A 26474-nucleotide genomic window follows, 5' to 3' on the forward strand; every position below is an offset into this window, starting at 1 on the left:
CATCCTTCTGGTGACTATTTTAGCTTCCAGCAATAATTTTATTTGTCAAGAAAACAAAGGATGCTGGTGGGTCACTATCCTAATTATGACTCTGAAGTGAGCAAGTGCTCATCTTCCTCAAACAGTGTTTCATCACTTAACCCACTTAGGGGCTGTGAGGTGAGCTCAAGTTCTTCTACCAATTACCCACATGACCCTGCACAAACCACTTCATCCCTGGGGGTTATTCTCTTCCTTTGTAAAATGGGGAAGCCAGGCTAGGCTAATAATCTGACATTTACTCTCAGCTCTAAAATTCTGTGAAATTAATATCTGCTGAGCAGCAGGCAGAAAAAAAATCAATAGTTTTGTTCAGAAGAGCAGGGAAATTCTGAAAAACAAAGTAAAAAAATTTCCCTTCTTGAGCCTTTATTAAGATGTTTCACAGCAACAGTTGCCTTCCTTAATCTGCAGCCAAAACTCAGTCACGAAGTGAAATGGTGCTTTGTGATGGTAACTCAACTTCCATATTTGAAAAGCTAAGCAGTGACTATAATCAGTTGCCAACAACTACCTGGCACCTACTGATCAGTAACTACTGGGTTGCTGAGTATGACAACAGTCTTCCTTTCTTCATCTGCCCAGATTCATCATCACATGCTTATATGCACACAGTACAATGTAACAGAGGAAAATGCTCAACAGTATAAGTGAAAGGCTTCTGACCTGCTCATATGAGAGAAGCATCATTTCTGAAATATTCCATTTTTCATCCGAAATATCATGATCTAATAAGACCTGTTGTTCATTCATTTGTTTCTTCATTCATTCAACATACTTAAGAATTTACTATGTTTTGGGCATTTTAAAAATGTTATAGAAACAGCAGGAAATAAGATAAGGTCCTCTTTCTCAGGGACTTATTTTCTAGAGAAGAAGAAGATAATTACAGATCATGGTAAGAATGAGGAAGAAAATAAACAACTGATTGTAGAACAATTGACAGAATTCTCTGTGCTTAAGTTTCATTATGCATATAGTAGAAATAATAACAGTATCTTACCTCAAAGGGTGGTTGTAAGGACCCAGCGAGTAAATACAGAGAACAATGCCTGGCACGTAGTAAGAGTTTAGTAATGAATGTGAGCTATTTTCATTGTTGTTGTTATCACTGCTAGTGAAGCTACTATAGCTGCTGCTATTTTACACTGAGTGGTCAGAGAAGACGTCTCAAGGAGATGCTGAGTTGAGACCTTGATGACACATAAAGGAAGATAAGGGACAGTTGTCAACCCAAAAGGGGGAATAGCAGGAAAAGCCCTGGAGGGGAGAATGAGCTTGGCATTTCCAGGAACACGAGGGCCACTAATAGTAAACAGAGGATAAAACAAAAAGAAGCATGGCCAGATTGGGAGAAACAATAAATTTATTTATAAATATAATGAATTTATATTCTTTATGCAGTAGGAATTCACTGACAGGTTTAAGTAGAAAGACCATTTCGAGGACACTGTGATAATCCAGGTAAAATATGATGAGTCCTGGGTTAGATTGGTGACAGAGATGAAAGGAAGTGGATGCATACATTATACTCTGGAGGCAGAGCTGGCATGAGCCATATAACCTCTTCATGATTGTATGATGCCCCATAGTACTACCACCTGATGCTACTCCACACAAATGCCCAATACATGAAAGAAATGTAGGATTTTTAAAAATCTGACCCATAATGTTTTATTTTGATCACATGCTAAATTTACAATATTTTGGATGTGTTGGGTTACATACATTGTTCAAATTAATTTTGCCCATTACTTTTAATGTAGGATTGTAAATACAACAAATAATTAACCACTTAATGAACAGAATTCTCTTTACAGCCAAACAACCCTAATCCTTAGATACCATGCATCCTTTTTCTCATTATTACATGGTAATCAATAATGTTTAAAATACAGAATATAATCAAGGAGGGCATTAAAGAATCATGCCTAAGAATGAGAGAGACTGTTTAGGTCTACCAGTTATGAGCTCTGGTTACTTTAGACAAGATAATTAACCTTTAGCTACCTACCCTCTTACACGAGTTTGTGGGGATTACAGGAGATAATGCATGTGTAAAGTGCCTGGCTCCTCATGCATATGCAAAAATTCTAGCTATTATTTTTATTATGAAATCAGAAAGGCATACTATGGGAGAAAATAAATAGGCTATGTAGTCAGATGTACGTTGAAATTCAGATTATAACACTTCTACATGGGCAAATTATTTTATCATCTGAGTCTCAGCTTCTTCACCCATAAAATACGGTTAATGTGAGGATGACATTATGTTAGCAATGTAGCACAATACTTGTCATTCAAGCAGTTCCTGTCACCCTATCCTCCCCACAGATTAATCTTCCCTTCAAAATACTTGATACGGGAAAACCAAAAGTCTTAAAGACTGTAATGTAGGTATTAACATTTACTTATTTTGGATAATATTTATAGTTGTGACCAGTGTAAATCAATATAGACAGCAAAATAATAAATTTTGCCATACAATTTGGTAAATTAATATTGAGTACTTTTTTTTTTTTAACAAAATTGTCATCTGTATGGGGTTATGCAACAGAAATGCAGGGGTGGTAGGTAGGAGGGAGACAAGAACAAGATGCAAAATCACTCTGTTGCCTGGTAATACGGTTATAGAACCATTAAGTTTTTTGCAGACTCAACTTTATTGCAATTATAAGTAAGGCTGTAATTGGAATCAGAATATCTATTATATTATTTCCTAAACATATTTAGGAGAGTGCCATTATATAATCTTTCACTCAATGGTTTCCAACATTAGGCATTAAAGGGACCATATTAGCTGCTCAAGTTTCTTGACTTAGGTTGAGGTCATTAAATAAGCAGTCATGCTTGCAACAGTCAAAGAATCTAATAAAAGAATATTAACAGGGAAACTAGACAGAGACTTTACAGGCACAACTGCAGAACTTAGGTGTGATTAAAGTTAGGTACTACTAAGATGGAATTATGAGCATTAACCACTATCCTTTTCAAAGGCTTAATAATTGAAAGTCCTGAATATATATACACACACATATGTATTTGTATATATTGTTTTGATACAGAAGCTTAAGAATATATATATATATACACATATATACATATATACACACACATATATACACACATATATACATACATATACACACATATATACATATATACACACACACACATATACATATATATACACACACACACACATATATATATGTAAGCTTCCTAAGCAGGTGGAGCAGCTCCTGGAAGCACATGAAAAGCTTACAGAAAGGTTGAGGAAATCTAAGGCAGCTTGACTAATGGACAATCTGTTCAAGATACCACAGATTCAGTCCTATCTGTGTTCAGCCTTTTCATCTCTCCAGATGGCAAATTGACTGTGATTGGCTTAGCATGGGCCATGTGCTGACTTTTAAGTCAAAGAGGAGCATGGAGCCTTGATGGAGCAGTCCCCTAAGACTATGGGGGAAGGGAGAGTTCTCCAAAGGAAAGCAATGGGCTTAATACACACACACGCGCACGCGCACACACACACACACACGTAAGCTTCTTAAGCTGGATCAAAACAATTCTTGGCTGAATGATTTAGATGTTTGTATTTACTTTGTTTTTAGTGGTATCTTAGTACAGATAGTTCATTTAATTATAAATGCAGAAGCAATTACTGCAGTGACAAAGGAGGTTTGAAATCCCATGTTCTGCATTGCTAGAGCAGAATGGTCACTTCAAATGTTCGATTGTGAGCTTGACAGCAGCTGTTCAGAGATGGGTGGGGGGGGAGAGAGAGAGCTCATGAAAAGAAGGAACCATCACTCTGGAAACAATAAACTGGGTGCTTCAAAGGTAAAGACTTACAAACTACATTTTCAAATATGGCACTGAAGAAATCAAACACCCTTAAAAGCATGGAAATTAAAGTGGAAACTATTTAGCAATACTCTCAAATTTCTAGATCATGACCACAGTAGCCAGAGGAAAAATGAAATTTTCAGTTGCATTAATATACCATCCCTGTACCGAGTGTTAATGCAGGCTCTGTGCAGTGGACAATCTGCTCTTTCCGGCTCGGCGTCTGCTTCTCCTGGAAACAGCCCATTGCTTTCCTTTGGAGACGCCCTCCCCCAGGGTCTTAGGGGACTGCTCCATCAAGGCTCCATGCTCCTCATTGACTTAAAAGTCAGCACACAGCCCATGCTAAGCCAGTCAGTCAATTTGCCATCTGGAGAGATGAAAAGGCTGAACACAGACAGGAATGAATCTGTGGTATTAGTCAAGCTGCCTTAGATCCTCCTCGACCTTTCTCTAAGCTTTTCATGTGATTCCAGGAGCTACTCCACCGGCTTAAAGGATATGCTCAGCCTATATATTATGGAATCTTGGCAAAATCATTTCAGTCCTCTGCTGGAAGCCAAGTCCTGTCCCAACATCTATCTAATGTAGGTGGGCACTGATGCCCTACCCAGACTGGCTAGCCTTCTTCAAGAAGCTAAGCCCTGTCCCCTGTACCTCAACCACTAGCTGGCTTTTCTGATCGGCATGGAATGATGACCTGGAACCACAGTGCAATTTTCCTGCTTAAGAATAAGCAGGCTACCTGGATCCTTCCCCAACAGGCCCTACTTGCTGGATCAGATCTCTTCTGATGTTAACAGCTGCCCTAAACAAGCTCTGAGTCCAGCATGTTCTGGGACAACTGTGGATTGCAACTCTAAGCAACTTGCACAACAGCCAAACGGTTTTCCACATCCCTACCTTCCTCTCCGTCACTCTCTTGTTCATGCAACTGTGATGCTAGCTCATTACCTCCAAGTCCATCTGAGTTATAACGAAACGTTACATACCTTGACCACGTAAAACATGGTTATCTCCTTCAACACTTGATAGCTTTTCATTATACAAAAGGGTTCACTTTTTAAAAGAGTTCTAAAAATGAAGATTAGGAGACGTCACTTGTCATATGGAGACTTGCTCAAGGTTAGAGAGTCACTGAGCACCAAAGCCAAGACAACATTTGGAAATTGACAAAGTTCAACCCATATCTAAAGCTCTGACACTGATAGATAGATTCATGCATTCATTCAACAATTAAATTTGACCTCACCTCTCCCTTTAACTCTATCCTTTGCTGGTCTATTACACCTCAACAGTATTTCCAGTTCAGACCTTTCTCTACCCCTTCAGCCTTGTTGGATGCTACTTAAGTGTCAAAATACTCTCCTTGGCCATTCTTCTTTGAAGGGATACCTACAAAAGTTTTGAATATATTCTCTATGTAAAAGACCATCATACATCTGACACTAATCTTTTGAGCTATATGCTTAGTTCAATAATAATAAATGCTATAGATGCTTAGGTACAGAGGATGGGACAGGCACAAGGGTATGGGTAAGTATCTATTAAGTATGCTACTCTAATATGGGGAAGTAACATGAATGACCCTTCAGAGAAGTCCCTTCTGTGCACTAAATGTTTACTAAATTTTCTATGTCAATATAAGGCATCCAAAAATTCCCAGAAATTTATAGTCTTGTCTCTATCCTAATAACCACTAATATATTTTGTCATCAGGACCTGTCATTAGTAGACATGGTAAATGACATGTTTCTTTAAGTGCCTCTGAGGGAATTGATTTAAAAATAAACAAGTGTAAAACACACCACAGCAGTTATTATCTAAAAAAGGAAAAAAAGTAATGGCTTAACATTTCTTGAACTCATGCTAAATTGTGACAAGCCCCTGAAGTAGCACTACAAATTCTAAGTGGTGGATTCTAAAGAGTATTCCTGACATTCAGAAGAAAGGATATCCTTAAGCAGTATTACAAGGAAATCTATAGTATGCCTAGAGTTGGGCCTCACACATAGTAAGCAGTCAATCTTGTTGGCAGCCAGCCTTGGATTTTAACCTAAAATAATAGTCATCTTCGGCATGCTGAATTGCTTGGAAATAATAAAACATTTACTAATGCCATTTCATGCTTAACTGGAAAAGGAACCAGAACAATGAAAGACAGAAGGAATTTAATGACAACTCCTTGGGAATAACCCACAGGTAACTTTATTTGATAGAATAATTAAATAGTATATTTGCCAATATAGATGTTTAAAAATTGACACAGAAGCAGACTGCACCAGAAAGGAGGGGTTGCAACCACCAGACACCTACCAAGCATCTCCTAGAAGTCTCAATTAGCTTAAAGCACCACTGACTTGCAGTGGCATTAAGTTCATCTCTAAAAATGCACAGGAAACAAGGTGGACTAATACTACGAACTGGATTCTAATCCAAGCAAAAGTGGTAAAGTAGTAATGATACTCCTAAAAAAATAACTGTATCAAAGAGTTTTTGACTGTCAAAGAGAGGAATACCAGGCCATGTCAGATATGTATTCTGGATTTCAGGAGGGCACATTTCAATTTATTATCAAGACCCACAAAGTGCAGAAGCCCCAACAGCTGTCCAAAGCCACATGCTGAGTAATTGTGGCAGGCCCTGACAAGTGGGGGAGGTGGTCAGGGAGGGGTGAAGGAGTTGTATTTAGAGACCACTGCTGCTTCACAGGAAGTACTTGAACAAGCACAAGATTAAAAAAACATCACAGGAAAGGTTGAAAATAGATAGGTTCACATGTTCAACAGTGAATATTAACACATGCACAGATATCTGAGACTGGAGGAAAGGTGTTGTAAAAAACGTTAGAGACCACTCAATTTTTTTCCCCCTTTCATTTGGAACACAAAGAATTGATGAGATGAGCCTGCTGCCTAGAATAGATGATACAATGTTGTTAACAGATAATAAAAGGCAGAACTTCTCAGCTCCAACTTCTACTTTGCTTCAATTGTCTATCAAGGATAATCATCTTAAGACTGGAAAGGTTAGAATGAACATTAGTTCAAAGAACTAAACCAAAAGACAAGGTAGGGGATTATTTTAAGAGGAAAAAAAGAAAAATCAGCACCTAACTGCTCTAAATGAATTCCTAGCCTATAGCAAATACATATATGTATGTATAGGTATATATAATTATTTTCTAACCTACAGAACTGTGAGAACCTGCAAAATAGTTAAGTGAACTGTTACTAATCAGAGAAGAACTATGGTGAATGAGAGAGGAACTAAAAGATGAAGACAATTTAGTCATCGTTCAGTATGCATGGGGGATTAGTTCCAAGACCCCTTACAAAATTTGCAGATGTTCAATTACCTTATATAAAGTGATGTAGTATTTCAAATAACCTACACACATCCTCTTGTATATTTTAAATCATCTCTCGATTACTTATAATACCTAACACAATGCCTACACATCATTTGCATGGATTCAACATAGTACTTGGTGTGTGGCAAATTCAAGTTTTGCTTTTTGAAACTCAATGGAATTTTTTTTTCTGAATACTTTTGATCCATGATTGGCTGAATCCATGGATGTGAAACTCAGGGATAAGGAGGGCCACCTGCACTCTCCCAGTGTTCTAAAAAGAAGATGGATCATGAAGATCATAAACCACTGGTTTTTAAAATGGGAGTCTACAGATGTGCTTTCAAAGTTCACAGATTTACAAAATCGGATCCACTGCTTCTAAAGGATTTTTGGGAAAGATCTGAAAATTCAGAAGTTAAAAGAACATTTCTGAGAATTCAGTTAAACATGGAACTGAGCTTAATTATTTTGAAAGCAGTGTTTCTCATACAAAGCATATATTCTCAAAGACCAAAAAGAAATGTTTCTTCTAAAAAAGGTCCTTTACATTAGATAAGTCTGAATAATAATGCTATTGGCCAATGAGTTTGAGGCCAATGCTAGTCAAACATTAAGTGCGGTTGATTAACTGACTGCTTAAAAGGGAGGTGGTGACTGGTGGGGATCAGTAAGCCTCCACTGACCAAATCCCTTTTCTTTCTTTTCAAAAATAGAACCCTCAGCATCTGGATTTCAAGAAGGCTTTTGGGTAGGCCCTATTGTTATAAATGAAGACACATGATTCAATGATTATGAAACAATGTGGATTCACAACTATGTAGCTGACAAACATACATGGAGGGGTCTCACATACTAAAGCTATTCTTTGGCCATCCCTGCCTGTGAGCCCTTCTGAAAGAGCCTCCCCTGGGTCACCCTTGGACTCTATCTCTCTTTCCATTTCCTGGCCTGGCCTAGTGCCCGAGCCCTAGGTGTCAGGGTCAACATGGAGTACCTGACCAGCCAGGCCAGTCAGATCCCTTTCAGAGAATGTGGATTTGTGGTCAGTCAACTCAGCACCAAGCAAGGAACATCACGGACAGTTGGGCTGGAGGGAGCATCATGGCACTCTGAAGCCACATGCATGCCAAAGTTAGGAAGTGAAGGAGCAGACATACAGAGACTCCCCCCGCACAAGAAAATAAAAAAAAAAGAACAATGAACCTCTGCTGTGATACAAGAGGATCCCTTAGAGTAAATGCCTAACTTGGTAAGGGCTCTGGGTCCAGACTGCCTGGGTTCCAATGACAGGATAAGGACACATGACATGATTAATCAATGTACAGATGACATGAAAAAAATCAGAATTCTAGACGATTTTGAAAGGCTGAATAAGTTGAAGTTTCTATACTAAAGGCCTAAAGAAGCAACTGTGTAAATACAATATGGGAGACACTTGACCCAGCAAGGCGTGCAGAGCATAAATGTTTTTACTGCTTTTATTGCTTTCTTATCAAGAAAAACCTTGCTAAGAATTTGAGGTGTCTGAGAATGGAATGGGCTGTCTTAAAAGGGTGTGTGTGGGTGTGTTCCCTTCACTGTGAGGTATTCAAGCTGTATCAGTTACTGTGTTGCATTAAATGACTTCTAAGTTCCCTTCCAACTCTAGAATCCAAGAATTCTATCCTTTTAAATTTCTTTTTTTTTTTTTAAGACAACTATAAGCTTATCGAGAGAACCACTGATACAGTGCAGGGTGCAAGTTTTCAGCATTTTGTACATGGAAAAGAGTATTATTAAATTAGTTACTATAAATGCTTGTAGGATAGTTAACCCCATTGACTTCAGTAGCAGTGTGTTCATAGGAAGATAGAACTGAATTACAGCTCTGAATGAGCTAGGCCTTAAAAAGTACTGGGGAAAAAAATGAATGAACAATGATGAAAGTTATCTGAATCATTACAACTTTAACTTTTAGAGCTATTTACGCATTTTATAACATACAAACAGGTAGATATATGATTCGTTCCAACAGACTAGTCCTTGTTTTATTATAAGAAGCAGAAACACCCAAATAACATCATTATGCTGCTACATTAATCTCAGAATGAGTCAGTGGAGTTTAACTGGCACCTGCTTCTTATCTCCATTGTGACTTTGCAAGAGAGGAAAAACAACTCACCTTTGTTTTTTTTTTTTAAACAAAGTCTCAATCATCAAAAACATCCAGTGAAGAAACTAAAGTCTTCCTGCCCATTACAACTTTGGTAGGGACATCAGTACAGCACACACAGCAACATACACTGTCCACAAACAAGACAAGGGTTTTATCCTACAGAACCAGACACTACCCAGGGTAAGGAAAGTGTGACACTCTCATCTGCCTGTTGATAACACAATGCCACAACCAGGTTTGCCAAATATCCAACAAATCCATTAAACAAAGCTAGAAAAACAGGAAACCCACAAAAGAGCATCCAAGAACTCCAGCACGCCCTAACAAGACTCTGAGAATGGGTGTGGCTCTGGGATGGCTCATCTACCACAAGCACTGTGGGCAGTACTGAAGAACCCACTAAGACCGGTCAGATGAGACTGGCTTAAAGAGCCAAGAGTCATTTTCACAAAACAAAGTAAGGAATGGTCGGCATCCTTCAGTTTGTCAGGATGTAGCTAAAGAAAACGACAGAAACCTCCACTAAACAGATTAAGATAGGATGTGTGAATGACAGCTGGTGGGCTGCAAAGACTTAAAAGACCCAGCACAGTGCTCAGTGACATTAAAGCAATGACACCTACACATGTGTGAGATTGCCGCACGCCCTACTCAATCCACAGGTAGAACAAAGACGATGCGAGGGTGGATGAAACAAATGCTTCAAGAACCTTCTAATGCCATAAATAAAAAATCACTCCATGCAGTAAGTACCTCCTAATGCAATATTTTACCTCAAGATGCTACTGCTACTAATTAGAATCATGAAATTAGCTCCCTAGACCTGCTGGTATACCGTGACCACTGCCATGCAAGGCGTGATGGGCATACAGATGAATATAAGAAAACTCCACAAGACTTCAAAATCACTCCAGCGTTTTTAAAAGTTCAGTTTCCAAAATCTGAACAGCCTGATCTTATCCCAGTCACTCACCAGATGCAGATTCAAGAAACATTTGCTTAGCACCTACTTTATAGTAAGTGCTTTCATTTAATATATCCACTCTGGAAAATGTCCCTGCAGTGTGGAGCACCTCAAGAGCCAAAAGAACACAGTGATGACATGAAAGACTGTTCTCATCAACTCTGACTGGGCAGCAAAAAGTCCTGGCAACGTAATTATCGATCCCAAACAGAATAAATCCATACAGTTCCCAGATACCTAAAATTCATAGCAGTGGGGAACATGCATTACACTAACAGGTGCATTTACTGAAATTCTAAAGAATATTCAGAGAAAAGATGATGAAGGAAACAGAAGATGGAAATTCTGAAATCCAGATTTTAGGAAGAATGCAATACTCTAAGAGAATAAAATAAATGTCTACAAACATATGTATTTTTGACACATGGGACTTTCTCACTCCTTTCTAAGATGCAAGCTGGTTTTCACTCCTTCATCCCAGTGTTTTCTATTTCAGTAAATGGCACCATTGTTTTGGGCTCAGGGCCCAAAATTTTAGTCATTTTTGACTCCTTTTTTTAAAATTCCATATCCTAGCCATCAACAAATCTGCTGGATCTATCTTCTAGCTATATTCTGAATCTTGACCACTCCCCATCATGTCCACTGATGCTTAGTAGTTGAAGCCACTATCATTTCTCCTTGTTTCAACCCTTACCCCCAAGATGAAATCAGAATCCCTGGGGGTGGGACCAGGGGTCAGCGTGTTGAAAACTCCTTGGGAGATTCCAGTGTGTAGCCAGATGTGGTGTCCTCACTATCCAACAGGCAGATGATTCGCTGGTAGGTATTACCACTTTATCAAAGAGAGACAGGAGTTTCACAGAGGTTAAGTGACATGCTCAAGGCCACACAGCTTTGAAGGGCCAGAACACATATATCACTCCAGGCCTACAGGAAGTCCCAGTGCCTCGTTTCACTTTCTTGCCAATTATTTATAGGGCATTAGCTTAGGATGTTAAAGATAGCTTCAAGCGTAGTTATGTCACAAAACAAATATGCCCTACTTTTAGGTGGCTACCATGTCAAGTCATCTGGTACTGAGCAGACCAAAAACACATGAAACAAACAGTAACAATGGTGATTTATTTGCTTCAACGAATTTTTATTTAAAAGGCCAATTTTAGCTGAACATATGGAAAAATGTCTGACCTATAAAGAAATCTACTAAGTTCAGATTGAAGGCCTTCGTATTAAGGTTTAGTGAAAATGAAAATATATAGGAGAGTGGTTCACCAACCACAGGGATAAATTCCACAGGGAAATTCACTTAATAAGTTCAAGGGGGATTCAATTTGGTACCTGGGGAAATTAAGAGGGTTTTTTCTTTTGCTAATTGTATTCACTTGGAAGTCAACAAAAGGCCAACTCATGTAATGATTCTCTTACTGAACTTTAAACAAAGAGACAGAAATCAGTCGCCATCTGGGGTTAAATTGAGCCAGCAATTCAGAACTTTCCCTACTCTACAAGATCAAATTCTGGCTTTTGAAAAGAATTTCCATCTGCAAAGTACAAATCACATTATCACCTAATAAAAGGAAAGTCTAAATGCAGAGACAAATAAGGATAGATGAGAACTATAAAATAAACAGCAATTACAAATACTGGACACAATGCACTTGATCTATAGTACTATGGTGTTTCTCTAATCCCCAGAGTGTCAAGTGATAATCTTCCCACCCGGCAGTGGCCACCAGCAGCATCCTAAAGCTAGAACCCAGCGCCCATCAGAGTGGCCACAGAGAAACACAATGGCCAAATAAAGAGTCTCAAATATTGGCCTCATCTCAGCAACTAGGGAAGGCAGGTAAATTGGGAGTTTTCACATTTTGTACGTTAACCTATAAAAGATTATCTCATGTCATAATGGGATAAATCAATAAATCTAGACTGATGAAAATATACTCCTTGAAAAAAAAAAAGTTGCCACAGAAATTTCAAAGACTATTACCAAGTCATTATGCTATTTTTTTTTCAGTTGCAAATGACTAAATATTTGGGCTACAAATATAGGCTGAATAAAGCAACTAATTACTACAACATACTAAAAGCAAGCAGGTTAGCAAAAAACTAGTAATGACACTGCAGAAAAGCTCATATTGAACAAGCTCCCAGAGTAGATATAACACCAGCTAAAAATAAACTAAATATGTTGTACTCTTCACTTAGTTGTACTGAATTGAATGTTCAATTCAGAATTTTAAAGAAAGTCTTCAAAACCTAATAAATAGTATTAATGTATGACCTTGATCATTTCTGAGGGGAAATTAAGAGGAGTATAATTAGTCCTATTAGCTAATTGGATGATACACAATTTACCAAAAATATTTATTTTTTTTGGTAAATATTTTGGGTAAATTGTTTGTCTATCATTTGGCTAGCTAATGCTCTTGGTTTCTTGGCTTGCAACCTATATAGTTGTATACAATTTATTCCCATCCTCTCTGCCAGCAAGTAAATTCAAGGTTCTACACCAGTGTTTTCAATACCACTGCACATTAGAATTACCTAGGAAATAAAATATTAATGCTTGGTCCCTATCCCTATAGACCAGACCAACTGATTCCATCGTTCTGGGATGGGTCTAGGAATCTGTATTGTTTAGAAGCTCCCTATCTAATTCACTATGAAGCCAGGGTTGAGCATCACACGATGTGGCTACAAAAACAATTCACATTTCACAAGCCTCCCACTGCCCTGTCCACATTGGACACACTTTTCATTAAAGATAGCAGAGGCATTCCTCCCCAAAGCATTTCTCTAACATTTACCCATGACAATGGAAATAAAGTTAGGAAAGTTGACTTAAGTCCACCTGAGAATATTTACCACAACCATTCTGGCATAGATGGTAGACTGAATCCAACTTAACATGTAGAGCAGCCACCAGGATTGGATAAAACTTAGACCCATTTCATTTCTTTGGTCAGAGATAGAACGTGGCCTAGGTTAGAAAAAAAAAAAAAAAGTAGAGTGAGACAGACTAGAAGGGAACTGGAAAGGGCCAACTAGTCGCAGCCACTGGGATGACAATACAGTGGTGGAGCAAGAGATCCAGGAGAAATGGAAATGGGCAACAACTACACTCAGAACCAAAGATCTCCTGCATGGGGCAACAATGTGGGTTCAGGTGAGCTGGCCGAAAGCAATTGTGGGTAAAGTGAAAGCAAATGATACTCAGAAACCTTGGCAGGCCTGGTGTGGCATCAAAATGGCTCACAAATGCCGAGCACTGGAGTCCAAGCTAGGGTTGGGAACCAGCATCTCCTCCTGCCAAGAGCAAGGCAGGGCCCCCATCCTGGAGCTCTGTAAGCTGCTGGGACAGGCACTCAGGGTCAGGGAAGTGGTGACAGGGTGTGCATGCCTCATCTTTAGAGTGCTAAGTCAGAGCTCTTCAAATGTCGACGTTAAAGATTTTTGGGACTAAAACTATGTGGGACTGAGGAAGGGACAGGGGAAAAAGATGGTCTGTAGAAGCTGGAAGATTTGTTTTATACAACGTTAGCTTTACTTCAGGACCAGAATTAACCACAGGGACCTAGGTCAATTACAGAAGCTGAACTGGTCTAGGCTGGCATCAGAACAAACCATCTCTTTGACTCACCCCTGCATACAATTGTTTGCTTGCTTCACTCACAAAGGCCAATCTTGTACTCTAAACAGGTCTGGCCCACTAAAGTGGTGTTCTGGTCCAGAACCCAGGCTGGCTTTGGCCTTCTTAGTGACATTCTGAGCTGTCACTCAACTAATCTGATATTATTAAGCACAGCCCTAGATGGCTGAAGATCAGTCATCTCCTTCAAAGATAGTTCACACAAAATAATGAACAGAGGCTCAATTTAAAACAGACACCTCTCTTTGCCAAGTCAATTAGAGGTCTAATTAATCTATGAAGCCAAGTTCTATATAGTTGTCCCTTTAGCACAAGTGATGGTGATATTGTACATAAAAGAATACTACTTAAGAGTTTTACCTACTTCACATCTCATGCTAACATTTAAATAAAAATGAATAGGAAGACATGGCAGGGTGTTTTATTTATCAAATACATTTTATAAGAGATTAAAAAAATGGAAACAAAACAGGCTACAAAAGATGCCACAACGTACTTACATAAAATCTCTAAATTGCCACAAGGGCCAAGTCAAAGGCAGTATTATCTAAGCACCAATATAATGTGTGAGGTTTTATACACACGTGACTGCCTTCTGTTGTTAGGAAGGGAGCTGAAGACTTAAACCTCAAGATCTACATATGTATTTCTAATAAGCTTACTTTGAGCTATGGGTTTCCATTACAAAATTTTATATTCTGAAAAATTCTAGTAAATTCTAAAAAGTAAGCAAATGCTAGAGGTATAATTTACAACTATGCTGTTCAATACAGTGGCCACTAGTCACATGTAGCTACTGAGCACATGAAATAGTCCAAATTGAGATGCACTATAAAATGCCCACCAGATTTAGAAAATGTAGCACAAAAAATGTAAACTATCACTCATACATTTTTATAACAAAATATTGAAATAATATTTTGGATATATTGGGCCAAAGAAAATTTATATTTATAATACATATTAGTATTTATATATTAAATACACTATTACTTGTATTATTTAATATTAAATATATAGTATTAAAATTCATTTAACATTTCTTTTTACATTTTAAATGTAGCTGCTTGATTGTGGCTCATGTTTTATTTCTTTTAGTGCTGATCTGAGATATAAATGCTGATTTGTAAGTAGATTCCATGGAACCATTAGCTAAATCTGGTTGGTCTAAATTTGACCTTATTCCTAGCAAAAAGGAGAAAAAAGAATAATATCTCAGCTATCATGTCAGGGCCACTACATGAAATAATAAAAGTGGTAAGTTGGAAGCAGAGCCCACAATACATCAGCAGATAGAAATGAACCATTCTTGCTCAAAAAGTAGTAAAACCAACATATACCTGGTCAAATCTTATTAATTTAAAACCTCATTTAAAAATACTTTGCTTTAAGACATACAATATAATTTTAAAACCTACAGAGACAAAAATTAACTGAAAAACTGAAATGAATTCAGACTGATACCAATATCAAAGTAGCAATAATTGAAGAGGGAAACTAAGCATACATGACTCAATATAAGAAAGATGCCAATTCTCTTAATATAAATTTATAAACAATGCAATTCCAATAAATATTCCAACATATTTTTTAACTTGATTCAATGATGTACTCACAAATTCTAGTAGAAAAATACACCTGTGGGGGAAAAGAAACCCAGAAAAACCTAGAGAAAAGAGCAAAGCAAATGGACAGCTAAGAGAATATTTTTTATTATGTTGCAATAAAGGAATTTGATACCAGGGGCTAAAAGGGACCAAAATAAAGAGAGGTGGCGGTGGGGGGCGGGGGGAGAAGGGAAAGAGAGACCGACTCCAGAAAAATACTCAAATATATACATAAGAAAGCACCTCAAATCAGTGTGGGAAGAAAGGATTATTAAATATATGGTTATTATGTCAGGTAAATAATTTGAGGAAAAACTTAGATCCAGGCCTCACATTTCACCACAAAGCAAATCACATAGGAATTACGAATATAACTGTTTAAAATGAAACCTAAAAGTACTAAAAGAAAAATATAATTGAAAAATTATCTTGAAATGAAAAATATGACATTAATGCAGAAATTTAAAAAAAAGAAAGATTATACTTCATGAAAATTAATTTACATACATGTTAAGGCACTACAAAGTTAAGATAAACTATGAATAAGGAAAAAAGGTATTATCTTTAACATATAAGTTCTTAAACTTCAATACAAAACTTTATAAACAATTCAGAAAAAAATAATCACTACATTTGCCAAAATACGTTAAACCTAATAAAGCAATGTAAACTTAAAGACTTACTTTTTACATTCTATATCGATAAGGAGGAAGAAAAATGCTATACAGTGCTGCAAAAGGGATAAACAGGCACTCTCATTCACTTTCAGTGGGAGTATAAACCAGTATAATCTTTCTAGCAATTTTCAAATATGTATCAAAAGTCATAAAGATATATACTTCTGACCCAGAAATCCCATTTCTAGGAACTTTGAACAAAACCATCAGAAAGGTGTACAAAAAGATACAAAGATGCTTATTCAAGAGTTTAAAAAACTGAAATGACCTAAATGCCCACCCACAGGGTTCTTTAGTAAGTTACTCTGTACTAACATAAAAATGCTAAGCTGTCATAAAATTAATAAAATTGATCTGTTCATTCAACAAAGATTTACTGAGCTGCTACCAAGTGTCAAGCACTATTCCAGGCATTAAGGATGTAACTAGCGACAGTAGACAAAATTCACACAAATCTATATTGGCACAGATATCCATAAAATTATTAAAAATAATGCAGATTACCTCATTCTTCCTAACAAATATATCTTTACTGGAAAATAGTTGGGAAGGACATACACTAAAATTCTGACATTGTAAATATATAAATTTACATGAAGTATGTAAAAGTTTATAATCACAATGTGATTATATTTGGATGGCATAGTTTGGGATGAATTTTACTCTCTCCTGCAAGACTTTCTAAAGCATGAGTTTTTCCCAGTGAGCAGGTAGTACTTCTATCAAGACTTACAGCTAAGCTCTTCCATTAAAAACAAAACTCAGAGTTATCCATTCATTCAACAAATATAGAGTGGTGGCTATGTGGCAGACAAAACTCTAGGTGTAGAGGGTACAACAGCGAACAAATCTCACAAAAACGCTTCTTTGGGGTGCTAAGGTTTCAGTAGGAGGGTAACCAAGTACATCTAGATTTAGCTCTGAGTATTTTACAAATTGGATTATAAGGCATTTTCATCTTTAGGACACAGATTCATTCATTTAACCAATGCCTGCGCTCCTACTATGTGCCAGGCAATGTCCTCATGGGGAGCAATATATCAGTGGACAAACCAGACAAAAACCCCTGCCCTTAGGGAGCTTACTACCTGGAGAATACAATCATTGGAAGGTTTGGGCTCCTTTCACTAAGAAGTAAAGAATGAAGGGGAAAGTGGTGGCCTTCATGTCATTGACATTCCAATGAAACCATGTGAATAGAGACCCACACAGCAAAGATTTCGTTAACTTCAAAAGCATCCTCTGACCTTTGCAAACATTCCCACAGCTGTAACATAGGTACATGCTTCAATTCTATTTTTGAAATGACAGAAAAAAAAACCATGAATTCTGCACTGAAGATAGGAAACCTAAAATAATCAGATCTAATACACGTATATCTCCAGAATTACACTAAGTAAAATGACACCTATTTTGAGATTTTCAAATATTGATGACACGCTTTATTGCTATACTCATACACACCTTCTCACACAGTGCCACTTCAGGTATAACTGAACTCATCTCCATGTTTCCTTTGGGACCTCCTTCATCCACCACATCCTTTTGTCCCACCACCCATTTAGCTGGCACACAGCTGGTGCATAATAAGTGGTTTTTAAAGGAACAAAAACCTTAGTCATCTTTTACCTGGAATAGCATCCTAAAATTTTTCCTTTAAGGGCAGCTTAAATTACTTTTTATTCCTTTTGTTACCTTTTATGTAAATAAAACATATTATTCTACATAGTTACAAACATTTTAGAGTTGCCATTTAGAAAAACAATTCCTAAAACAACTTCTGGACACATCGTTTAGCACATATTTTACATAATCAAATAAATGTCGTTATATTTTAGCATCATAGTAGTCAACAGAAGAAAACACAAACCACTGGATAGGTATGTGAAGTTTTTCTGTGTGTGCATTTCTTTAGTTTTGAACAATTTAATCCTTATTATATGTAAAGTATGAGCTCCAGAGCAGTTTCTATGTTATCCAAGCAAGAGCCTTTGGCAATCTGAGAATTTCACTGTGACTGATTCTGTTGTCTGCCTGATATAGTTTGGCTGCATCCCCACCCAAATCTCATCTTGAATTGTAAATCCCACAATTCTCATATGTCGTAGAGGAACCTAGTAGGAGGAAACTGAATCATGGGGACAGGTCTTTCCCATGCTGTTCTCATTGATAGTGAATAAGTCTCACAAGATCTGATAGTTTTATAAATGGAAGTTCCCCTGCACAAGCTCTCTCTGCCTGCTGCCATCCATTTAAGATCTGACTTGCTCCTCCTTGCCTTCCGCCATGATTGTTAGACCACCCCAGCCATGTAAGTTCATTAAACCTCTTTCTTTTGTAAATTTCCCAATCTCGGTACGTCTTTATCAGGAGCATGAAAACAGACTAATACAGTACATTGGTACCAGAAGAGTGGGGTGCTGCTGAAAAGATACTGAAAATGTGGAAACGGCTTTGGAACTTGGTAACAGGCAGAGGTTGAAAAAGTTTAGAGGGCTCAGAAGGCAGGAAAATGTGGGAAAGTGTGGAACTCCCTAGAGACTTGTTGAATGGCTTTGACCCAAAATGCTGATAATGATACAGACAATGAATTCTCAAGCTGAGGTAGTCTCAGATGGAGATGAGGAACTGGAGCAAAGGTGACTCTTGTTACGTTTTAGCAGAGACTGGCAGCATTTTTCCCCCACCCTAGAGATTTGTGGAACTTTGAACTTGAGAGAGATAATTTAGGGTGTCTGGTAGAAGAAATTTCTAAGCAGCAAAATATTCAAGAGGTGACTTAGGTGCTGTTAAAGGCATTCAGTTTTAAAAGGGAAACAGAGCATAAAATTTTGGAAAATTTGCAGCCTAACAATGCGATGTTAAAGAAAATTCCATTTTCTGAGGAGAAATTCAAGCCTGTTGTAGAAATGTGAATAAGTAACAAGGAGCTGAATGTCAATCACCAAGACAATGGAGAAAATGTCTCCAGGGCATATTGGAGACTTTGTGGCAGCCCCTTCCATCACAGGCCTAGAGGTTTAAGAGGAAAATATGGTTTCATGGGCTGGGCCCAGGTTCTCTCTGCTACGTGCAGTCTAGGGACTTGGTGCCTTGTCCCAGCCGCTCCAGCTGTGACTAAAAGGGGCCAAGGTACAGCTCGGGCTGTTGCTTCAAAGAGTGGGAGCCCCAAGCCTTGGCAACTTCCACGTGGTGTGGAGCCTGCAGGTGCGCAGAAGCCAAGAACTGAGGTTTGGGAACCTCTGCCTAGATTTCAGAAGATGTATGGAAACACCTGGATGCCCAGGCGTAAGTTTGCTGCAGGGGCAGGGCCCTCATGGAGAACCTCCGCTAAGGCAGTGTGGAAGGGAAATGTGGGGTCAGAGCCCCCCCCCCCAGAGTCCCTACTGGGGCACTGCCTAGTGGAGCTGTGAGGAGAGGGCCACCGTCCTCCAGATCCCAGAACGGTAGATCCACCAACAACTTGCACCGTGCATCGGAAAAGCCACACTCAACGCCAGCCTGTGAAAGCAGCCGGGAGGGGGACTGTACCCTGCAAAGCCACAGGGGCAGAGCTGCCTGAGACATGGGAACCCACCTCTTAAGAGCATTGGCGTGACCTGGATATGAGACATGGAGTCAAAGGAGATCATTTTGGACCTTTAAGATTTGACTGCCCTGCTGGATTTTGGACTTGCATGGGTCCTGTAGCCCCTTCGTTTTGGCCAATTTCTTCCCTTTGGAATGGCTGTATTTACCCAATGCCTGTACCCTCATTGTATCTAGGAATAGGCAGAAGGGACTTGCCTTGTCTGAGATGAGATTTTGGACTGTGGACTTTTGAGTTAATTCTGAAATGAGTTAAGATTTCGGGGGACTGTTGGGAAGGCATGATTGGTCTTGAAATGTGAGGACATGAGGCTTGGCATGGGCCAGTGGTGGAATATGGTTTGGCTGTGTCCCCGCCCAATCTCATCTTGAATTGTAACTCCCACAATTCTCATATGTCATCGGAGGAACCTGGTGAGAGGTAACTGAATCACGGGGGCTAGTCTTTCCCATGCTGTTCTTGAGATAGTGAATAAGTCTCAAGAGATCTGATGGTTTTAAAAATGAGAGTTTCCCTACACAAGCTCTCTCTCTTTGCCTGCTGCCATCCATGTAAGATGTGACTTGCTCCTCCTTGCCTTCTGCCATGGTTGTGAGGCCTCCGAGACACGTGGAACTGTAAATCCATTAAACCTCTTTCTTTTGTAAATTGCCCAGTCTTGGGTATGTCTTTATCAGCAGTGTGGAAATGGACTAATGCACTGCTCAATAACCATACACCCTTTTCCGTTTGTAACACAACACTGGCTAATGTGTCCAGCTGGAAATTTTCATTTCCCAGCTTGCCCTGCAAGTGGAAACCAATGCAAAATAAGCATTAATTTTTGTGCAGTGCTTTCTGAAAAACCTGTTTGCCTTTCACCCTTCCATTTTCTCCTGGCTAAAACTATTGTACATGATGGCTGGCACCCCAGCAACCATGTTGTGACTTTATGGAAGTCAAACTCTCAGGACAGTGAAGCAGAAAGGCACAAGGAGCCAACATCCCTTATGACTTTGTGTAGCAGGCACAGCCAACCCTGACTGTCTACCTCCACACTAGTTTCACAGGAGTGAGAAAAACTATTTTGTGTAAGCTACCATTATTTCAGTCTGTTTCCAGATTACAAATGCTAAGTTCAAACACCCATTTGATTTATCTGGGGCAGCTAAATAAAGAGACCTAAAATTCTTAGTCTTCTGCTTTATCTACTCTTGCCTTCTGGCAAATTTTTCCACTATCAGGGTTTCAACTATTGTCTCTTAAGATTCCCATGTTTGAGGTTTCCCACATCTCACCTAAAAATTTCCAACTACCTTTAAAACATGTCCATTTGGATGTTCCAGTTACCTCAAAATTTGAATTAGTATCATCTCTTATTTTACTAGTCCTCCTTCCCAATTTCCTTATTGTTTAATAGATTTTCTCAACCAATCAAGTTCAAGACTGTAATGGAAACTTCCTCAAAATGTGTTTCACCAGCACCAGGGTATCTTGGGAGGCTCATTAAGAATGCGAATCCCCAAGCCCACCATAGATTTACTCAACTAAATCTTCACAAACCAGCCCAATAAGATTCCTGATAATTTATGAACCTACTACCAATATGTTATTACCAATAAAATATCAATATGCTATTACCAATAAGATCCATGGTAACTTATTAACATTAGAATTCTAAATTATTGCTTGAGAATTGCCTTTCTTAAAAAAGCCCTTCTCTCTCCTGCCCTATGTTTACTAAATATTCACTAAATAGTAAAGTCCTATAATATGATTGATATGATTTGGCTGTGTCCCCACCGAAATCTCATCTTAAATTGTTGCTCCCATAATCCCCAAGTGTTGTGGAAGAGACCTGGTGGGAGGTAATTGAATCATGGGGGCAGGTCTTTCCCATGCTGTTCTCATGATAGTGAATAAGTCTCACAAGATCTGATGGTTTTATAAAGGGCAGTTCCCCTGCACACGCTTTTGCCTTTGCTCCTCCTTCACTTTCCGCCATGATTGTGAGGCCTCCCCAGCCACGTGAAACTATGAGTCCATTAAACCTCTTTTTCTTTATAAATTACCCAGTCTTGGGTATGTTTTTATTAGCAGCCTAGGAGCGGACTAATAGAATGACCTTTGTGACCTTATTTCCTACTATTCTTCCTCTCACTGTTCCTAATTCCCGATTCTCTCCTGCTTAGGGCATTTGCTCTGGCTGGAACACCCTTCCCCCAGATCCCCACCAGGCCAACTCCCTTATCTCCTTCATGCCAACTTTTCTATGAGGGCTAGCCTAACTAACCTACTTAAAATTGCAATCCATCCACCCACATCAAACATTTTGCTTTCTCTTCATTTTCCCCATAGCATTTGCCACACAACAAATGCTATAATTAGCGTATTTTGTGTGTGTTTTGTTTGTCTCCTGCCTCACTAGAAAGTAAGCACCTCCAGGGCCACGCTTTTCCTCTTCTGTTAACTGATGTATCCCAAGTGCCTGTAACAGTAGTTGAAGTTCAGTAGCCATCTGCTGAATGAGTTAATGATTCAGTCAGAAATGATTCCTCCCTTCCTATTCTCACTGTTCCACTCTAATACTAATTCTGACTTTTGTCATTTCAAGACTGTTTTGCAAAAGAGTCTATCTACCATACCTTTTCCTCCAAACCAGCCAACACACTTCCAGACTTAACTAAGTTACTACTTTTAGGATGTCACTCCCTTATAATGATTTGGCCCCCAACTGGCCCTGTTAGATATTATATATTGGAGTTAGGCTTAAATAAGAAATTAGATTCAATGAACTCTAAGAACCTGTTCAAATATTTGGTCCTGTGTCCAAATGACTCACCTTGGCATTTAAAATGCTTTGTAATCTGGCAGTAGTCTACCTATCCAAACTTATAGCCTACTCCTTCCAAGTTTCCCTCTGCTCCTGGCCAATTTCCTTAAGAACTCTGAAATAAGCCATGTTCACTTTCCCCATTTGTTCATGTTATGACTGTCTTCAACACTCTCCTAACTATAGATGTCAGTATCCTTTAGGATCCTGCTGCTCAGACTGTGATCTGCAGGCCAGCATCCTTCAGCATTACATTCTTGTCAGAAATGTAGTAACTCTGGCCCCACTCCAGACCTCCTGAATCAGAGTCTGCATTTAACAAGATCCTCAGGTGATTCCTATGAACCTTTGAGTTTGAGAAGCACTGTGTGAGGGCTCATCTCAAATCACACCTCAATGAAATGTTCACTCGGCAGGCCTCATGTTCAGTAATAAGTATGTACTAAATTCCTAATCTTCCACAGGTCCTGCGTCCCCCCACAGCATGCACAATATTTAATTAATAACATCCCCTCTTAGACTATTTATTCCCTGTTTAAGTCCTTTCTCCCCAGTTTGGTTGTAAACAACTTACAGGCATGACAGGCATACATCTGGCCAATCTGGATGAAGGGAACAGAAACCCATTCAAGTCATTTCAAGGCAGGGGAAAAGAGCTTATTTTAATGCTACTTGGGAACTAGGGCTATAAAATTCGGGAGGGCAGGCTCCAAGGTCTCGCCACCCTCTGTCAGGATCTGTGTCTGCCCATCCATTCCATTTTCTTTGCTATCTCTCTACTCACTCATAGTTTCTGCTTTCTTCTATCAGCAGCATTCCCATGACCTACTACGGCCACCCATTCTCTCCCTTACCAGCCTATTCACCTCTGTTCCCTTCTGCTTTTACTCCAAAACTCTAACTTTAATATTTTCAAGAGAGATATGATTAACACAGAGACTCTTTTTGAGCCAAACCACAAGGTTACAAGTGTCTGAGTCACATAAGAATTGGTTGCCCCTGGGTCAGGAGCCAACCATAGTCCAATCAGCTGAGGCCAAAAAGGCTGCAGTTCAGAACAATGCCCTCTAGGCAGCAGGGCCGCACTCAAAGGAGAATATTCCTTAGGAAAGGTAGGACTATATTTCTTAGGAAAAAAAAAAGTGTGGGCAAAGCAGGCAATGAGCCACAACGATGCCAGCCCCACAGAATCATTATTTGTCTTCACCACGGTCCCAAGCACAATGCTGAAGCTATAATAAACTGGAATCAACCAATATCAGGGGAAAGGGTCATTCACCAAGCACCACTATGGCCCTGACACTGTGCTGGACGCACAGGGAATACAAAGATTAAACAAGCAGCAGTCCTTGTTTTCCAGAGCTCTTAATCCAAATGTGTCACTGAACTAGTTACTTGACCTTGGGCAAATTACCAAACCATAATGGGCCACAGTTTCCTCAACTATCAGATGGCACTCCACCTTCACCAACCTCCAGGAGTGTTGTAAGGTTCCATAAAGTAATCTTTGTGAAAGTACTTTGGAAAATACACAAGCCAATCAAGAACAATACTGCAGCCCTGTAATCCCCTCACATGCCACAGGTTTTGCAGTGCTCTCAGACTTTTTCTCTTCCCCCTATTTCCCACAATATAGGACCCATCAATTGCTATTACTTAAAAGAACACCACCAACAATTACCATTATATTTTCATTATCTCTATGACTAATTTCACTCAGAAGTGTAAAAAAAATGAATTTTTACAGTGTGCATTTTAAAAGTATAATGTATTCAACTGTGTACGTAAAACTATAATGCCCTATATAAGTATTTTTTGGTGTATTACAAATGACAGCATGTACCGAATTCCTATGTAGTACACAGGCCAGTTTTGAATCTTGCTTGGTCTTCTCCCCACAGCAGTTTCATTTAATATTTCCTAAATACTGCAATCAGAAAATTTCAGGGACCCTATTTTTACAGGGAGACCCTAAGGAGAAAAAATGGCCTGTTTCCATCCCTGAAATCCAATTCTCCTAACTTATATATTTTTCTAAAACCACTTTACCACCTGTCTTACATTAAAAGATGGAGGTGGGGAGGAAGAGTGGGAATCAGCGATGATGGCAAGATAGATTTCTGAAAAACATGTTATTCCACCCTCTGCAGGATTCAAGTACAGGTTTATGGGAGAGGACAAACAAACCTTGGGATATTTACGGTCTTGGCTTTGACGCGAGCAAAATCAAATAATATTTACAGAGTGTCTGCCACATGGCAGGCAGGATGTTGAGGGCTCCTCGGATACGATGAAGAGTCTGGGCCCTCGGAAAGCCTACCTGCTTCTACCCCGAAGCATCTGTTGCTCAGTGTTGACAACCGTGGCCATTCAAGAGCTGGCCCCAGGTGGAGCAAAGAAAACAGCTTCTATCTGGCTAAAAAGTCAGCTCAGCTGGCCGAAGTGAGGGTTTCGGGCAAAAGGGAAACACAAAAATGAAACCTCAGACGCGAGCCGGTGGGACTCCGCTGCAGGAGGCAGAATTGCAGAAGCTGTAATGCAGGGAACCCACTCGGCACCCGACCCCGATGAAGGCTCCCCGCGCTCCGAGAGGCAAGGGACTACGGATCAAAGGATCCTGCAGCTCGGGAAAAGCAAACTCGCTTCGCTGGGAGCTCAGATAGGGGGTTGCAAAACGGTGGGCGCTGGAGGCAGGGGCGGCGGGCTGGGGATCTGCTGAGTGGAAATCGAACTGGTGGGGAGGGAGGTGGGCAGGGCGAGTGCGCTCAGTGACTGGGACCTAATGGTCACACTGCGGTGCAAAGCACGCCTCGGGGCTCCCGCCGAGAACACCCATTCGAGGGTACTGGAGCCTGGAAAGGGTCTGCGAGTGTACTGGGGGCAGCTCGGGGGGAAGGGTCCCCTAGGGGCCAGGCGCGACAGTCGGACTGCCGCCGGGGAAGAGGCGGGATGCGGTCTCTTCCAGAATAAACACACACGCTCACACACACACTCGCCGCCCGACCCCGGGCTAGCCCCGAGCCTCGGCGGCCCCTCACCCTCGGCGCGGGAGCGGATCTCCGACACGGTCCTCCGCATGGTGGGCATCGCGGCGGCGGCTGCAGGTGGGTCCTCAGCCCGGACTCTGCACCTGTCACGGCGTGGTACACGCGGGAGACCCGGCTGTGCCGCGCAGAGCGCTCAGCTGCAGCCTGGGCCGCGCCGCCGCCCACCTAGGGCAGAGCCGCCGCCGGGCGCGGCCCCGCACGCCGACAGGAGGAAGAGAAAGGCAGCGGTGGCGGCGAAGGTGGCGGCGTCCTCAGAGCTGGGCGAGCTCTCGCTGCAGCCGCGGAGGGGCGGCTCGGCGAGGGGCGGAGCTCGGGCGCCGGCGCCGGGGGAGGGGCCTGCGGGGCGCGCGCTCCCCCTCCCGCGGCCGCTCTGCGAGGAAGATGGGTGAGGGGCGGGGAGAGCCATGGGGAGCCTCCTTCGCCCCGCCCCGCCCCGCTTCGGACCGTATCACGACTCAAAGGGGGGATCAACTCTTAGCCTCCTCAGTCCTCCAGCGTTTTCGCTCCGCCCCGTGGAGTTGGTTGACCCGGTTCCTCCTCCAGGCCACTCGGACTCTCTCACATCTTGCTCAGAAAGGAAAGAATGCTCTGGCTGCTGCATTCTCACGAATCCCCTTCCGCTACCCCTGGCTTTTGATCACAGTGGAGCCGCCCGTCGCCCGGAAAGAGCTGTTGGGTCTGAGCGGGCAGGCGAAGGCGAAAGGGTCTGGGACTACAAGGTTTAG

General features: G+C 40.4%; 1 protein-coding gene across 4 annotated transcripts in view; it reads right to left on the reverse strand.

Moving 5' to 3' along the window:
* The window catches only part of ATP8A1 (ATPase phospholipid transporting 8A1), a 257539-nt gene extending 231485 nt beyond the window's left edge, over positions 1 to 26054 (reverse strand). For 2 of the 4 annotated variants that reach the window (XM_054553862.2, XM_024246291.3), the window contains exon 1: positions 25741 to 26054. In XM_054553862.2, coding sequence (XP_054409837.1) covers positions 25741 to 25789 — 49 coding nt within the window. In that variant the 5' untranslated portion in view covers positions 25790 to 26054. The remainder of the gene's footprint in view (positions 1 to 25740) is intronic. The other 2 variants (XM_024246292.3, XM_054553860.2) reach the window with 2 other exon arrangements.
* Between the last annotated feature and the right edge of the window lie 420 nt (positions 26055 to 26474).

This window comes from Pongo abelii, chromosome 3 (genome assembly GCF_028885655.2).
Source record: "Pongo abelii isolate AG06213 chromosome 3, NHGRI_mPonAbe1-v2.0_pri, whole genome shotgun sequence".
NCBI classification, from domain to species: domain Eukaryota; kingdom Metazoa; phylum Chordata; class Mammalia; order Primates; family Hominidae; genus Pongo; species Pongo abelii.